The following is a 16,107-nucleotide window of genomic DNA, read 5'->3' as shown; positions in this document are numbered from 1 at the left end:
AAACTAATTGAATATGTCATTGAACCAATTGCACTTTATGGCAGCGAGGTGTGGGGTCCACTTGCAAAACAATATTTCATCAAATGGGACAAACACCCCATTGAAACCCTGCATGCAGAGTTCTGTAAGATGCTCCTACATGTCAAGTGTCTGACAGACCAATCAACCTGCACATGTCCTCTACTGTAAACTTATTGTTAAATGTATAGTTATTTTGACATTTGGTTTTTGTTGTTACTGTTGTCCCGTTGACATTCAATCTCATTGAATGAGAGCGAGAGAGAGCAAGAGAATGTGGTCACTGCACGAAAGGGAAGTTGAGACAGAGATGCACTTCCTCCTCCATTGCAAAAAAATATTATCCAGCAAGAGTCATTCTTTGAACAACTGGCCCCGTCCCACCTCACTCAAGCAGGTCCAGCGGTTCCTCAGGTAAGACCATTTTTACAGGCGTTTTATATGCAAGTTTGGTGCGGTGGCAGCGCCTCTCACAGTCCTAACCCGCAAGTCGCAGACCCGTGTTTGCTGGACCCCTGAGTCTGACAGGGTATTCATGGAGCTCAAAGGACCCATCATCGTTCACCTTACTCTGACTTGTCCCTTTGTGGTGGAGGTGGATGCCTCGGACACCGGAGCAGGTGGAGGTCCTTTCATAGAGGAACAAGGAGTAGATGGAACTGCACCCCTGTAGGCAACGGGGAGCTCTTGGCAGTTAAGTGGGCTCTTGAGGGGTGGAGACACTGGTTGGAGCGGGCACCTCATCCTTTCGTGATCTGGACGGACCATAAGAACTTGGTCTTCATTCAATAAGGTTGAACGCTCGCCAGGCTAGGTGGGCTGTTTTTTAACAGGTTCGATTTCACACTAGCCTATCGCCCGGGATCCAAGAATCAGAAGGCAGACGCCTTGTTCTGCCAACACGATGTCTCTAACGAGGAGAAGGACCCTGAGCCCATCCATCCCCAGCTCACGCATTGTGGTCCCTGTGATATGGAGTATTGAGACCACGGTCTGACAAGCCCAGACCTGAGAACCTGACCCCGGTGAGGAACCCACTAACAGACTTGAAAAGCCTGGTCCCAAGGACTACAATGGGGACACTCCTAAATTAACTGGGCATCCAGGTGTTAATCGGACACTGGAGTTCCTAAGGTGGAAATTCTGGTGGCCCAACATGATGGAAGACGTGAGAACGTGTTTCATCTGTGCCCAAAGCAAGTCATAGCGTCAACGACCGGCCAGGTTGCTCCAACCTCTGCCCATCCCAGGTCTCATCTGTCTGTAGACTTTATCACTTGGTTACCTCCATCACAAGGGCTTATCACCATCCTGGTGGTCATCGATCGGTTCTCCAAGACAGCCCTTTTCATCGCCTTACCCAAATTGCTTTCATCGAAGGAGACCGCTGATCTCGCTGATGTCTATCGACTACACAGACTTCCCCAGGACATTATCTCAGATTGTGGGCCCCAGTTTGTCACACGGTATAGGAAGGCCTTCTGCTCCCTGTTGGGAGCACCGGTGAGTCTCTCCTCGGGGTTCCACCCTCAGTCGAATGGGCACACTGAGCGGGCCAACCAGGAGCTGGAGAAGTTCCTGCGCTGCTTCGTCTCCATTCAGGGCAGCAACTGGAGCAAGTTCCTCGTCTGGGTGGAGTATGCTCATAACACACTGCCAATCCTCCTTGTTCCGCTCCTCTGCCCGACACAAACATCAGGCAAACCGGCACCTCGGACCGGGTCAACGGGTGTGGCTATCCCCCCGTGATCTTCCCTTCAAATGTGGACTCGTGGAAGCTCGCTCCATATGACCATTCATGATCATGAGTCGCATCAACCCGGTCACCTAACATCTCCAGCCTCCCAGGTCTATGAGGGTCTGTCCGTCCTTTCATGTCTCCCATTTCAAGCTGGTAAGGACCAGTCCATTATCTCCCCCCACACCTGCTCCTCTGCCCCCTCGACTTGTGGATGGCCACGTGGGCCTACACAATCCGGCGTCTGGAGGCTTGTCAGGGCCGAGGGACCCTGCAGTATCTGGTGGACTGGAAGGGCTACAGTCCCGAGGAGTGAGCGTGGCTGCCTGCCCGGGACATCCTGGATCTGGGTCTTGTTAGAGACTTTAAAAAACGATGTGGTGGTCATCATGGCTCCGCCGCTGGGGCCGCTCCTAGGGGGGGTACAGTCATGGTTCCCCCTGGCACCAGAGGGAATTGTTTTCTGTGGTCCTTTGCAGAAGCTTGAATTGTTTACTGTGTGCATTTGTTTCCTGAGCAAATTTCCGAGACTTAGTGTTTTTTAAAGTTTATTGTGGTCCTGCGGCTACAATTTCTCAGTAAAATATTAGGTTATCCTTAACCACGGATTCCTTCTCTGGTCTCTTCTCTGCACCTGGGTCCAACCTTACCACATCACAGCTGCTGAGTTCTAAAACAGCCCATCACTTGAATATCATTGCTTTAACTTCCTACGGGCAGGTGGGACGGTAGCGTCCCACCTGGCCAACATCCGGTGAAATTGCCGAGTGCGAAATTCTAAAATACTAAATTCAAATTTTTAACATTCTTGAAAATATATGTGTTATACATCAAAATAAAGCTTACCTTCTTGTTAATCCAGCCGCTGTGTCAGAATTTTAAAAATGCTTTACGGCGAAAGCACACCATGCGATTATCTGAGGACAGCGCCCCACATACAAACACATGAAAATCATTTTTCAACCAGGCAGTTGCGACACAAAAGTCAGAAATAGCGATATAATTAATGCCTTACCTTTGAAGATCTTCTGTTGGCACTCCAAAATGTCCCAGAAACATCACAAATGGTCATTTTGTTCAATAATGTGCTTCTTTATGTCCCAAAAATGTCAATTTATTTGGAGCATTTGATTCAGAAATACACCGGTTTCAACTCGCCCAACATGTCTAAAAAGTATCTAAGTTACCTGTAAACTTGGTCCAAACATTTCAAACAATGTTCCTAATCCAACTTCCGGTACCTTAAAAAGTAAATAATCAATCAAATTTAAGACGGAATAAACTGTTTCTAATACCGGATAAAAACAACGTGGAGCGCGCTCCTGTTCACGCGCACCAAAACAGTAGAGCCTACCTGGAGTGACACTTACAATGAATAGGACTACTTCTCCATTTCTCAAAAGAAAAACATCAACCAATTTCTAAAGACTGTTGACATCTAGTGGAAGCCATAGGAACTGCAACCAGGTTCCTAATAATAAGGGTATCCCATAGAAACCCATTGGAAAATCCGATGACCTCAATTTTGTTTTCCCCTGGATGGTTTGTCCTCTGGGTTTCGCCTGCCAAATCAGTTCTGTTTACTCTCAGACATTATTTTAACAGTTTTAGAAACTTTAGAGTGTTTTGGATCCAAATCTACCAATTATATGCATATCCTAGCTTCTGGGCCTGAGTAACAGGCAGTTTACTTTGGGCACACTTTTCTTCCCGGATGTGAAAATACTGCCCCCTACCCCAGAGAGGTTCAAATCAGTACACGTGTGAGCACTCTCTCGCTGTCTCTCTCTCTCCATACAACAAACAAACCCCGACTCAGACAGTCAGCCAGCCAGTGACACAGAGCCCATCTACCCCTCTGACACCCACACACTGGAACCCAGGCCAGGGAAATACAGACCACGTGGCTTAAACTGTGTCCTACAATCCAAGTTATATTTGATATGTTAAACTCAAACACAGCAGGGGAGGTCAAAGTACCATGGTTTTAGAGATGGTTATGTGGCAGGCTGCATTTACCTGGTCTCTGTTGGCTATCTGTGAGTATGGCAGCTCTCCTGTCATCAGCTCATAGAGGACAACACCGTAAGAGTATACGTCAGACTGGAAACTATAGGGCATATTGTCCTGCATCCGTATAACCTCTGGAGCCTGAGAACAGAGAATGGAACAAACAAACATGACTAAATTGATTTAATTTACAATTCCGGGAATCGTAATTAGTAAATCTGAAAACTTCTCAACTTCTCATAGGGGTCTGATGGGTGGTAGCTTCTGTTTCATTTTGTGTCAATTTCAACAGTCAAGTCAAACACACAAGAAACGCACAATTCATTTTTCCATGTCCTGTTACTGACCATCCACAGTATGGACCCTGAAGGTTGCTCCACCTGGTGAGAACCACTCCACCTGGCTTTGACTGTGGCCAGACCAAAGTCGCCAATCTTCACCGTCAGGCCCTCGTGTAGGAAGATATCTGTACTGCTGTCAAGGAGGCAGAGCTGTGGCAGAAACAGCTGAGTCTGTGGAAAAAAACTAAATATCTGAGCTCATACATCATTTGTCTAATGTCAAGCGGACAATTTTTTTTATTCAATTTTGTCACAAGAGTGACTGAGCATGAAAGAGTATGAAGAAAAGGCTATGGTGTAAAAAGTATCCAATAGAAGTGTACTTTAATAGAAAATGACTAGTAAAAGTGAAAGTCACCCAGTAAAATACTATTTGAGTAAATGTCTAGAAGTAATTGGTTATAAATATACTTAAGTATCAAAAGAAAATGTAATTGCTAAAATATACTTAAGTATCAAAAGTATAAATAATTTCAAATTCCTAATATAAAGAAAACCAGACTGCGTTATTTATTTCTTATTTACGGATAGCCAGGGGCATGGTCCAACACTCAGACATCATTTACAAATGAAGCATGTGTTTAGTGAGTCCGCCAAATTAGAGGCAGTAGGGATGACCAGGGATGTTCTCTAGATAAGTGTGTAAATTTGATTATTTTTCTGTCCTGCTAAGCATTCAAAATGTAACAAGTATTTTTCATTGTCAGGGAAAATGTTTGGAGTAAAAAGTACTCAATTTTCTTTAGGAATTATAGTGAAGTAAAAGTAAAAGTTGTCAAAAATATAAATATTAAAGTAAAGTACAGATACCCCAAAAAACTACTTAAGTAGTACTTTCAAGTATTTTTTTACTTAAGTACTTTACACCACTGAGAAAAGGATACTGTTTGATTTCATGTCCCGGTGGATGATGTTTTTAGCGTGCAAATAGCTGAAAGAGAAATACAGTGAAATTGTATTTTAGGACATTCAGTTGCATGCTAGCAATAATACCATTCTACACCTAAGCTGCTTAGGTATGGACTCACTCCATGCCCTGAGCTGTCTGCCTGGCGATGTCTATGAGCTGGAACATCTGTAAGTTGGTCTCCTGGACGTGAAGGTGTTTATAAAGGCTGCTGCCTTCACACCACTGTGTCACGATGGCCAGGTTGTCCTTCGTCATGTAGCCCATGAACAATAGGATGTTGACGTGTCGTGTTTTCCTGTGGTGAAAGAGAGAGAGAGAGAGAGAGAGAGAGAGAGAGAGAGAGAGAGAGAGAGAGAGAGAGAGAGATAATGCTGCATGAAGATAATCTACCAATAATAAACACATTATAGGGTCAACTTATTGCTCTCTCTAAAGTGAATACCCTGAATGCAATATGGGCATCACTATAGTCCTCTTCACCACTCTCACCCTCTCTTACCTTAGCACAGCCACCTCGTTTCTAAAGGCCTGGAACTGTTCCGGTGTGGGGTCAATCACCTTTAGGATCTTCACTGCTACGTCACCTACAACAGACCAAACCATGTGGTAAAGAAACATCCGTAGCTGCTGTGCGGCCATCTTGTCTCAACAAACTACATGACAGAGAGGAGGTGAAGCGAATCGCCAAGTAGACTAGACTCAGCACAAGTGTTACACTCCGTTTGGGTGGTTAGAAGAAACAGCCTACAAACAGACCAAGTCTTCACAAGAAGTGTGTTTATCCAGAAGCGTGCTCACCGTGCCATTTCCCTTTGTACACCGTTCCGAAGGAGCCTGAGCCGATACGGGAGTGCAGCACCACTTCACTGGCCTCGATCTCCCAGTAGTAACTAGAGTCTCGCTTGTCCCTCGGACGCTGGAGGAGGACAGCCAATATAAGTCCACATTCTCTATATTCAGTAGACATTACATACAATACACGTATGCAGTTATTCCTAGGAATTCAAAGTACTGTTAAGATGCTATTAACTCACAGGCACTGTACAAACTACAAGCGCTGTCTCGCTTACAATTTTGTGTTTCTCTTGAGTGTTGAACGACGGAGCCCGTTCTCGTCTGTCTGGCGCTGGGGTTTTAGACTGCGACCAGCTTGTGGGACTCTGGCTGGGGGAACTCCCGTCTAGAGAGGGACGATGGCCAACGGTATTCAGCACACCAGGTTATGACAAAGTGTTGTTATGGGATGTTATACATGTTTCCATTTAGCATAGCAGAAACTTTCGAAAATCTTACCGGAGTCATGATTACGCATTGCTTCGTGATTACGCATTGCCTCCTACGACAACAAACGAGAAAATATTCCGTCACATTTTTACAAATATCAAATGAACACTAATCATTCAACAGTTAATAATAATTCAGTTCGACACAGACACTGTAAAAACATGCCATGTTGTTCATCACACAACACTCAGACACTGTGCCTCCTAACCTTGGCTGGGCTCTCTGAAGTCGCCTCAAGAATAGAGTTGGAGAAGCGCACAATACCTACTCTCCTCTTCAGCCAGAAGCGCCTGCACCAGGAGCTAGGGTAGGCATTCAGGCAATCTAGCTACTCCCAATCAGGGCACGACACAGTGGGACAGTGAAGGACAGGGACGGAAAGGGAGACAGAGTGAAGGAAGGTAAGGGAGGAGAGAAAGAGTGCTACCTGGGTGTTCAATTTGGTGGGCATATTAGACAGCATTCAAGTTATCATTTTTCCAAATACACCCGGGTATGGAGACATAAAAAACAAATCAGAAAAGAATACAGTAAGTGCAGAAAATAGAAAGTGATATCGAACACAATCAAGAAAACCATGGAAAGTAAACATGCAAGATGGATTACTTAATAGAAAACATAAGGGGGGAGGATGGTAGACAGAAGTGAGGCAGAGGAGGATGGTAGGGATTCCTGGCGTGTAAAGAAGGGCCAGATCGAGCAGGGAGGTTATTTTCAGAATTGTTGCCTGGACATCCAGGAGTCCCCTGGGGGCCCCCGTGGTGTGTTGTTACCTCAATCATGCTGCTGTCGACAGGCAGGGTGGTGCTGACCATGTGGACGTTGGGCGTGGAGGTGGATCGCTGCCTCTGGGACAGAGTGATCCCTGTGGGTGGGTAGGGGGCAGTGTAGTTGAAGGCGTGAGGGGTTGAGTAGCGGTGCAGAGAGCTAGGGGGTGAACACAGGGGGAACATCAGGCTTAGAAGTTGGGATACCACCTTGTGCGAGCCGGTACGGCTCCTATGAGCATCTCCTGTTTCAGTATTGTGAGGCAGATGTAGTTAAGTACACCCCCTGGACAGGGAAGCTAGTATATCACAGGGCCCCCTGGACAGGACACTAGTCTATCACTTGCCATGACAATTTTGGGGATTATCAAAAGATTAAAATAGTATTATTATTATTATGATTGAATAATTACTATTGTTGTTTTTGTAAGTCTTAGATAGTTCTCAGACAGATGCCATTGAGGTGCTCTGCGGATGCTTACACATTCTACATACACCCTCAGTTCTTGTTAGGGAAAACTTCACACAAGAACATTCGGAAACTTTTTTTATTTTATTTATTTTACCAGGCAAGTCAGTTAAGAACACATTCTTATTTTCAATGACGGCCTGGGAACAGTGGGTTAACTGCCTGTTCAGGGGCAGAACGACAGATTTGTACCTTGTCAGCTCGGGGGTTTGAACTCGCAACCTTCCGGTTACTAGTCCAACAATCTAACCACTAGGCTTCTTCAAATTAGTCTCACAGGGTTGTGGTGGATGGCAGCTTGTCACTTTCATTTCTGCCATGTTGCGTCATTTCTGCCAGACTCACCCTGGTACACTTCTGCCAGACAGTCTCTTGTACTGTATTGTCGGTTGCTGGTGAAAGTGGCACCCCATGTGAGTGATGTACCACAACAGCGCTTATTACTGTATTACACCACACTTCTTATCGTGTAAAGCACTCTGAGAAATAATCCCCTTTTTTGGCCAAAACAGAAATTTGTTTCGAAAGAGCAATTTAGATTGTTCTGCAAAGAACAACTTGATACTGTGTGTGAGCTACTTTGGCGATCGGAGTGCTTTTTAAACGGTTTTAAATGCTTCTGAAACCACGGGCTCTTTTCACGCCTCTGGTTACATCAGCCCCCTGGACAGGGAAAGCTTCATAAAGCTGGAGACGTAATCAAAAACAGGCTTTAATTCAGTTTGAGGCACAAGTTAAGGTGCTTTACAACTTACAGCTGCATCAGCTGAGGGCCAGTCAAGCATGACAACCTAAGAACCCTTAGCATTTGACCACCATTAACTCCAAGAGCCAAAGTACTTACCTCAACTTACTGTAGTTAAATAAATGACAACCACATGCAACCCTTAGTCGATGTTAAATAGTAAGTCAATAGGAAGACTTTTACTGAACGTCTGTAGTTGTCTAATTGCTGATGCTTGTATTGCTGCCTGGAGTTAACCTTGCTCACAGTGTCATGGTGAAAGTGGTCCATGGGGACAATATCACTCAGGGATCAGAGGTGATAGGTCAGGAACAGGAGGTGTGGCCGTACCTGCTAGGGAATCGGGATAGTGATTCTCTCATTCGTCGAGATGTAAGAGGAGGAAGAGATGGACCCCCACTTTCACCTGGTGTAGGGAACAACCTAGAGAGAGAGAGAACAAGAGAGACAGAGACAGAGAGAAACAGTTGAAGTCGGAAGTTTACACACACCTGAGCCAAATACATTTAAACACAGTTTTTCACAATTCCTGACATTTATTCAGAGTAAAAATTCCCTGTCTTAGGTCAGGTAGGATCACCACTTTATCTTAAGAATGTTTAATGTCAGAATAATAGTAGAGAGAATGATTTATTTCAGATTTTATTTCTTTGATCACACCCTCAGAGGGTCAGAAGTTTACATACACTAAATTAGTATTTGGTAGCATTGCCTTTAAATGTTTTAACTTGGGTCAAACGTGTCAGTGGTAGCCTTCCACAAGCTTCCCTCAATAAGTTGGCTGAATTTTGGCCCATTCCTCCCGACAGAGCTGTTGTAACTGACTCAGGATTGTAAGGCCTCCTTGCTCGCACATGCTTTTTCAGTTCTGCCCACAGATTTTCTATGGGATTTAGGTCAAGGCTTTGTGATGGTCACTCCAATACCTTGACTTTGTTGTCCTTAAGCCATTTTGCCACAACTTTGGAAGTATGCTAGGGGTTATTGTCCATTTGAGACCACGCTTTAAGTTCCTGACTGATGTCTTGAGATGTTGCTTCAGTATATCCACACAATTTCCCCCCTCATGATGCCATCTATTTTGTGAAGTCCACCAGTCCTCCTGCAGCAAAGCACCCTCACAACATGATGCTGTCTCCCACGTGCTTCACGGTTGGGATGGTGTTCTTCGGCTTGCAGGCCTCCCCCTTTTTCCTCCAAACATAATGATGGTCATTATGGCCAAACAGTTCTATTTTTGTTTCATCAGACCAGAGGACATTTCTCCAAAAAGTACAATCTTTGTCCCCATGTGCACTTCCTTGCTGAGCGGCCTTTCAGGTTATGTCGATATAGGACTTGTTTTACTGTGGATATAGATACCTTTGTATCCGTTTCCTCCAGCATCTTCACAAGGTCCTTTGCTGTTGTTCTGGGATTGATTTGCACTTTTCGCACCAAAGTATGTTAATCTCTAGGAGACAGAACTCGTCTCCTTCCTGAGCGGTATGACGGCTGCGTGGCCCCATGGTGTTTATACTTGCATATTATTGTTTGTACAGATGAACGTAGTACCTTCAGGCGTTTGGAAATTGCTCCCATAGATGAACCAGATTTGTGGAGGTCTACAATTTATTTTCTGAGGTCTTGGCTGATTTCTTTTGATTTTCCCATGATGTCAAGCAAAGAGGCACTGAGTTTGAAGGTAGGCCTTGAAATACATCCATAAGTACACCTCCAATTGACTCAAATTATGTCAATTAGCCTATCAGAAGCTGCTAAAGCCATGACATCATTTTCTGGAATTTTCCAAGCCGTTTAAAGGCACAGCCAACTTAGTGTATGTAAACTTCTGACCCACTGGAATTGTGATACAGTGAAGTATAAGTGAAGTATAAATCTGTCTGTAAACAATTGTTGGAAAATTTACTTGTGTCACGCACAAAGTACATTTGCCAAAACTATAGTTCGTTAACAAGAAATTTTGTGGAGTGGTTGGAAAACTAGTTTTAATGACTCCAACCTAAGTGTATGTATACTTCCGACTTCAACTGTAGATCTGTTAAAATACTTCAGGATAAAGAAAGGACCATGGAAGGTTGCCAGATAAAATGAGCCATGTATTCCTTCATTGCCAGTGATAGCCATCTATACATGCTTACTGTTGAAATATGGAGTTCTAAAACCTGCATGCAAAACAATTCTCTATTTCCAGTGCCTGTATGCAAAACAATTCTCTATTTCCAGTGCCTGTATGCAAAACAATTCTCTATTTCCAGTGCCTGTATGCAAAACAATTCTCTTTTTCCAGTGCCTGTATGCAAAACAATTCTCTATTTCCAGTGCCTGTATGCAAAACAATTCTCTTTTTCCAGTGCCTGTATGCAAAACAATTCTCTTTTTCCAGTGCCTGTATGCAAAACAATTCTCTATTTCCAGTGCCTGTATGCAAAACAATTCTCTATTTCCAGTGCCTGTATGCAAAACAATTCTCTATTTCCAGTGCCTGTATGCAAAACTATTCTCTTTTTCCAGTGCCTGTATGCAAAACAATTCTCTATTTCCAGTGCCTGTAAGCAAAACTGGGTCCCTATAAACTACTCTACTACATAAACCATATCAACAGAGGTTACACTTTATCCTGACAACACTGTTCTCATCAATTGGAGGTTTCCTTTGTAGAACATGTCATTTGTATCTATTTGTTCTGAATAGCTATCAACAATGCAGACTGTGAGAGCAGTACATTAATTTATCCCCTATGCTAGAATGTTCATAGCATCCTATATTCACCGATCGATATATAGTTGTACTTAACATTCATATTGTTTTGTAAGTGTTCTGGCTATTCAATACAAACAGTTGGGTGTTGGCAGACTTTTTGTTTTGCTCTGCACAGTAGAGAGGAGAGGAGACTTACAGGAGCTGTCTGATGTTGCTCCAATCCACACACATCGTGGGCACTTTGGTGCTGCAATGCTCATGGAATTTGTAGCCGCATGTTTGGCAACGGAAGCCGTTCAAAAGGAACTTCTGGCATATATCGCAGAAGGCCAACTTAAGAAATGTTTTCCGAACCTGAAAGTTAAAAGAGGAGAATTAAGTACTTATTTATTTTCCAGTCAATAGTAACGGCCTGGCTGGATGGTGTAAAATGATGTATGGGCTACTTACAAAGTTGTGCGTCGTCAAGGGGACATGATCTAACACTTCCACCAGCAGTTCTTCCCCAATTAGTGAGGTAGAGTCGGTAGTCCAATCCATACGTGACTTTTTACTGTTAGAAAAGGGACATGACACATTTAGTAAGGTAACACCTACTGGAGACTACAGACCAAGACAAGAAAAGGTCATTCAATACGTCTTAAGCTGAAAGGTGGAATAGCTGTAGAAAGCTTTTTGCAGAAAAGTTTAACTACATGGTTGATGGTATAAGTTTCCCCTAACCACAGATCTAGGATCAGATTGTCCCACTCTCAATCCTAGCTTTAAATATTAGGCGGGTGAAATAATATCTGACCCTGTGTCAGTGGTTAGGGATAACTGTCACTGACACTGTGGAGAGAGCCAGTGACACCACTCTGATCTCCCTCTCCAGTGCCTAGTGCATACCTCCTCTGTCCTGGGTGCAGTCTGAAGACAGCACAGCACTCCGGCTGCAGACCCCGCACCTTCAGCGCTTTGATCAGGCAGCTGTGCAGGGTCATACCTGGCCTCACGTTCACCTGGGGGACCACAACAAACACACTTAACAACAACAACAGCACTTCATGTGACTAGTTAAAACACAAACATGTGCATAATACATTATATTTTGGGATAATGGGATGATTTGGGATAATGGTCTGTGTCTCTGTATGATGGTGACAATCAATTTAGGCAGCAATTTTCCACCAATAAACTGCCACACTTAGGTGACTCAGTTAATTAAGCACTAACTCAAAACAACAGCAGTACAACAGTGTGTTGTTGTTGTTGTTGTTTCAGTAATCCCACTCACTCCCTGTCCTCTGAACTACTGTTTTCATTGTGTCTCCATGTGTCCAGTGTCTTTGGGTGTTTTGCAAGGCTCTTCAAATGAAATGTACTGTTAGTTACAACATTAATATTATTATTCTATTAGACTCACCACGGTGCGCTGCTGGTTGGGGAGGTAAACTCGGATGGTGCTGCTGGTCTTAGAGTCGGGGATCTTGCTGTCGTCTGAGGAGCGGCGCTGGTAGGGAAAGCCCTGAACCATGGTGGGGGAGAGGCAGGGGCCCTCGAACACAGAGTCCTTCATTCCAAAGCCGTTGCTAAGGGTCTTCCACGCTCCCTGGAGGTGCTCCATCAGCAAACACGAGTGCTCTCAGGGCTCTGGGGACACAAGAGAAATATCAGGCTACACTAGAGAGGTCAGCCATGTCAGTAGACAGTGAACTAGGCAAGGTTTCTACACATGACACTGGATGACTCTGTTTAGAGCAAGTAAAGTTGTGTGAGGTTACATGTTGGGTGAGAAAATGTGTTTTGTGACAAAAATCGATATATTTATAACCGAATGGGTTTGAATATTTCGGAATTGAGTCTCCTCCCTATAATTAGCTCAGGTAGCAAATGCAAACCTTAAGGCAAGGTTACTCATCATGCAAGCGTGGTTCACCAGCACATCTGCTACATATCAACACACACAAAACAAAGCACCTGCAAAGATTCAAAATCAAAGCACAAATTAAGAGTTTATTTCCAAAATGCTATAATTTGTGGGGGTTTTTCACCAAAAATGAACGCTTCATGTGTGTGTAACATACAGTTGAAGTCGGAAGTTTACATACACCTGAGCCAAATACATTTAAACTCAGTTTTTCACAATTGCTGACATTTAATCAGAGTGAAAAGTCCCCGTCTTAGGTCAGTTAGGATCACAAATGTATTTTAAGAATGTGAAATGTCAGAATAGTAGAGAGAATTATTTCTTTCAGCTTTTATTTCTTTCATCACATTTCCAGTGGGTCAGAACTTGACATACTGTGGCAGACCAGGGGATTTGGTCAAGACGTTTAACCAGATCAGACACGGACAGAGAAGAATAAGCTCAGTTTCAAGGGTGTTTATTTGAATAAAATATCAAAAAGAAAAGGATATGTCTCCCCTATGAGATCCTCTCCGGGATGCTGTCTTCTGGGATTCCGGGTCTGGATGTTCCCTGTCGGGCACAAAACTGAACTCCCTCTTATTACCTCTGCAACCGTTAACAATAACACATCACTTACACTCCTCCCCCCCATTCCTCCCCTGTGTGCTGCCCTTCTGGCAGCTTTATGGGCCTTGCACAGCTGGTGAGCAATCCGTCCTTGATTACTCACCAGCTCCCAATCAGACCCAATTAGTCCTGGCTGGAGAGCCTATCGAGACTTGGCACGTCCAGCAGATGGAGCCATCACCACGTGATGTATACCCCATCTGTCACCAGGCCTCGACGAGTCTCCCCCTGGTGGCTGAACTTCTGTATGCCACACAACCCCCCCTTAGCTCTGTCGGGGAGTGGACTGTCATAAGTCTCCCTTCTCGATAGGGCATCCGTGTTTCCATGCTTCGCCCCTGACCTGTGCACAACTGAAAAAGAGAAGTGTTGAAGGGACAAGAACCACCTGGTGACCTGATCGTTCATGTCCTTTCCCCCGGGCCAGCCAGACCAGGGGAGCATGGTCCGTGACCAGGGTGAAGTGGGGACCTAGCAGGTAATACTTGAGAGTGTCTAGCGCCCACTTCCCGGCCATTTCTTTTCCCTAGGCATCAGCTTTCGACTGATGTACATGATGGGGTGCTCCTCCCCCTCGTGTACCCGGGACAGAACAGCCCCTAGTCCCGTATCACATGCATCCGTCTGGACCGTCTGGACCGCCTGGAAATCAGGTGTTATCAGAATCGGATAGGAGCACAGCGCTTCTGTCTCGTCCGTCCATTTCGCTGTTTTCGGGAGGCGGGCCCTGGTTATATCGGTGAGCTATAGCAGCAAAGTTGGGGATAAACCGGCTATAGTATCCTGCCAGTCCCAGGAAGGACTTGACCTGTGTCTTGGTGCGTGGAACGGACCAGTCACGCACAGCTTGAACCTTCCTCTCCTGGGGCTTGACGTTCCCCCGCCCGATCAAATACCCCAGGTACTCCACCTCCTCGAACCCTAGCTTGCATTTCTTGGGGTTAGGAGAGCCCGTCGAGACCTGGCATGTCCAGCAGATGGAGCCATCAACCTCGTGATGTGTTCCCCATCTGTTACCAGTCCTCGACGAGTCTCCTGCTGGTGGCTGACCTGCTGTTCGCCACAATACACTTCATTCATATTTGGTAGCATTGCCTTTAAATTGTTTAACTTGAGTCAAATGCTTCAGGTAGCCTACCACAAGCTTCCCACACACAATAAGTTGGGTGAAATTTGGCCCATTCCTCCTGACAGAGCTGGTGTAACTGAGTCAGGTTTGTAGGCCTCCCTGCTCGCACACACTTTTTCAGGTCTGCTCACAGATTTTCTACAGGATTGAGGTCAGAGCTTTGTGTTGGCAACTCCAATACCTTGACTTTGTTGTCCTTAAGCCATTTTGCCACAACTTCGGAAGTCATTTTCTGGAATTTTCCAAACTGTTTAAAGGCACAGTCAACTTAGTGTATGTAAACTTCTGACCCACTGGAATTGTGATACAGTGAATTATAAGTGAAATAATCTGTCTGAAAACAATTGTTGGAAAAATTACTTGTGTCATGCACAACTTGCAAAAGCTATAGTTTGTTAACACGAAATTTGTGGAGTGGTTGAAAAACGAGTTTTAATGACTCCAACCTAAGTGTATGTTAACTTTCAACTTCAACTGTATTACTGTTCTCAGATTTTTGATTGCCAGATTTTAGGAGTGTATCAAAAATATTTGGGGGGGGGCAAACGCTATATATTCATTGTTTAGCTGGAATGGAATGTTTTTATACTGTATATTTGACTGTGATATGTGGATGTCTCATCTAGCTATCTTAAGATGAATGCACAAACTGTAAGTCGGTCTGGATAGGAGCATGTGCTAAATGACTAAAATGTCCAATGTAAATGTTTTACATACAGATCTCATATTACTGTATTGATTCATAAAAATACATTTTGAACAAATATATATATTTCTGAACAATTCCGTTGCCATGATTGGATAGTGAAAATAAAAAACAATAAAAACTAATTTACCAACCTATCTGAAAATGGATATATGGCATTTTGGAAAGAAACGCTTCAAATAGCATATTTGTGTCAAATCAAAGTTTATTTGTCACGTGTGCCGAATACAACAGGTGTAGACCTTACAGTGAAATGCTTACTTACAGGCTCTAACCAATAGTGTGGAGGGAAAAAAATGTATGTGTATGTGTGTAGGTAAGTAAAGAAATAAAACAACAGTAAAAATACATTTGAAAAAAAGAGTAGCAAGGCTATATACAGACACCGGTTAGTCAGGCTTATTGAGGTAGTATGTACATGTGGATATGGTTCAAGTGACTATGCATATATATTGAACAGAGAGTAGCAGTAGCGTAAAAAGAGGGGTTGGCGGGTGGGACACAATGCAGATAGCCTGGTTAGCCAATGTGCGGGAGCACTGGTTGGTCGGACCAATTTAGGTAGTATGTACATGAAAGTATAGTTAAAGTGACTATGCATATAAGATGAACAGAGAGTAGCAGCAGTGTAAAAGAGGGGTTGGGGGGGGGACACAGTGCAAATAGTCTGGGTAACCATTTGGTTACCTGTTCAGGAGTCTTATGGCTTGGGGGTAAAAACTGTTGAGAAGCCTTTTTGTCCTAGACTTGGCACTCCGGTACCGCTTGC

The 16,107-nt window shown here is 44.2% G+C and overlaps 1 protein-coding gene across 3 annotated transcripts in view; it reads right to left on the bottom strand.

The window, feature by feature from the left end:
* Nucleotides 1–16,107, bottom strand: part of raf1a (Raf-1 proto-oncogene, serine/threonine kinase a) — a 42,070-nt gene that overhangs the window by 18,264 nt on the left and 7,699 nt on the right. For 2 of the 3 annotated variants that reach the window (XM_046343275.1, XM_046343276.1), the window contains 15 exons: nt 12,391–12,617; nt 11,874–11,986; nt 11,436–11,538; nt 11,182–11,339; nt 8,613–8,705; nt 7,075–7,228; nt 6,510–6,629; nt 6,311–6,353; nt 6,088–6,197; nt 5,816–5,933; nt 5,517–5,601; nt 5,136–5,312; nt 4,992–5,038; nt 4,114–4,232; nt 3,776–3,907 (listed from right to left, as the gene is read on the bottom strand). In XM_046343275.1, the coding sequence (XP_046199231.1) occupies nt 3,776–3,907; nt 4,114–4,232; nt 4,992–5,038; nt 5,136–5,312; nt 5,517–5,601; nt 5,816–5,933; nt 6,088–6,197; nt 6,311–6,353; nt 6,510–6,629; nt 7,075–7,228; nt 8,613–8,705; nt 11,182–11,339; nt 11,436–11,538; nt 11,874–11,986; nt 12,391–12,591 (1,773 nt within the window). In that variant the 5' untranslated portion in view covers nt 12,592–12,617. The remainder of the gene's footprint in view (nt 1–3,775; nt 3,908–4,113; nt 4,233–4,991; nt 5,039–5,135; nt 5,313–5,516; nt 5,602–5,815; nt 5,934–6,087; nt 6,198–6,310; nt 6,354–6,509; nt 6,630–7,074; nt 7,229–8,612; nt 8,706–11,181; nt 11,340–11,435; nt 11,539–11,873; nt 11,987–12,390; nt 12,618–16,107) is intronic. The other variant, XM_046343277.1, reaches the window with a different exon arrangement.

Source organism: Oncorhynchus gorbuscha, linkage group LG03, assembly GCF_021184085.1.
Source record: "Oncorhynchus gorbuscha isolate QuinsamMale2020 ecotype Even-year linkage group LG03, OgorEven_v1.0, whole genome shotgun sequence".
In the NCBI taxonomy this organism is placed as follows: Eukaryota; Metazoa; Chordata; class Actinopteri; order Salmoniformes; family Salmonidae; genus Oncorhynchus; species Oncorhynchus gorbuscha.
The sequence above is the reverse complement of the archived record's forward strand: the minus strand, read 5'-3'. Positions and strand labels throughout refer to the sequence as shown.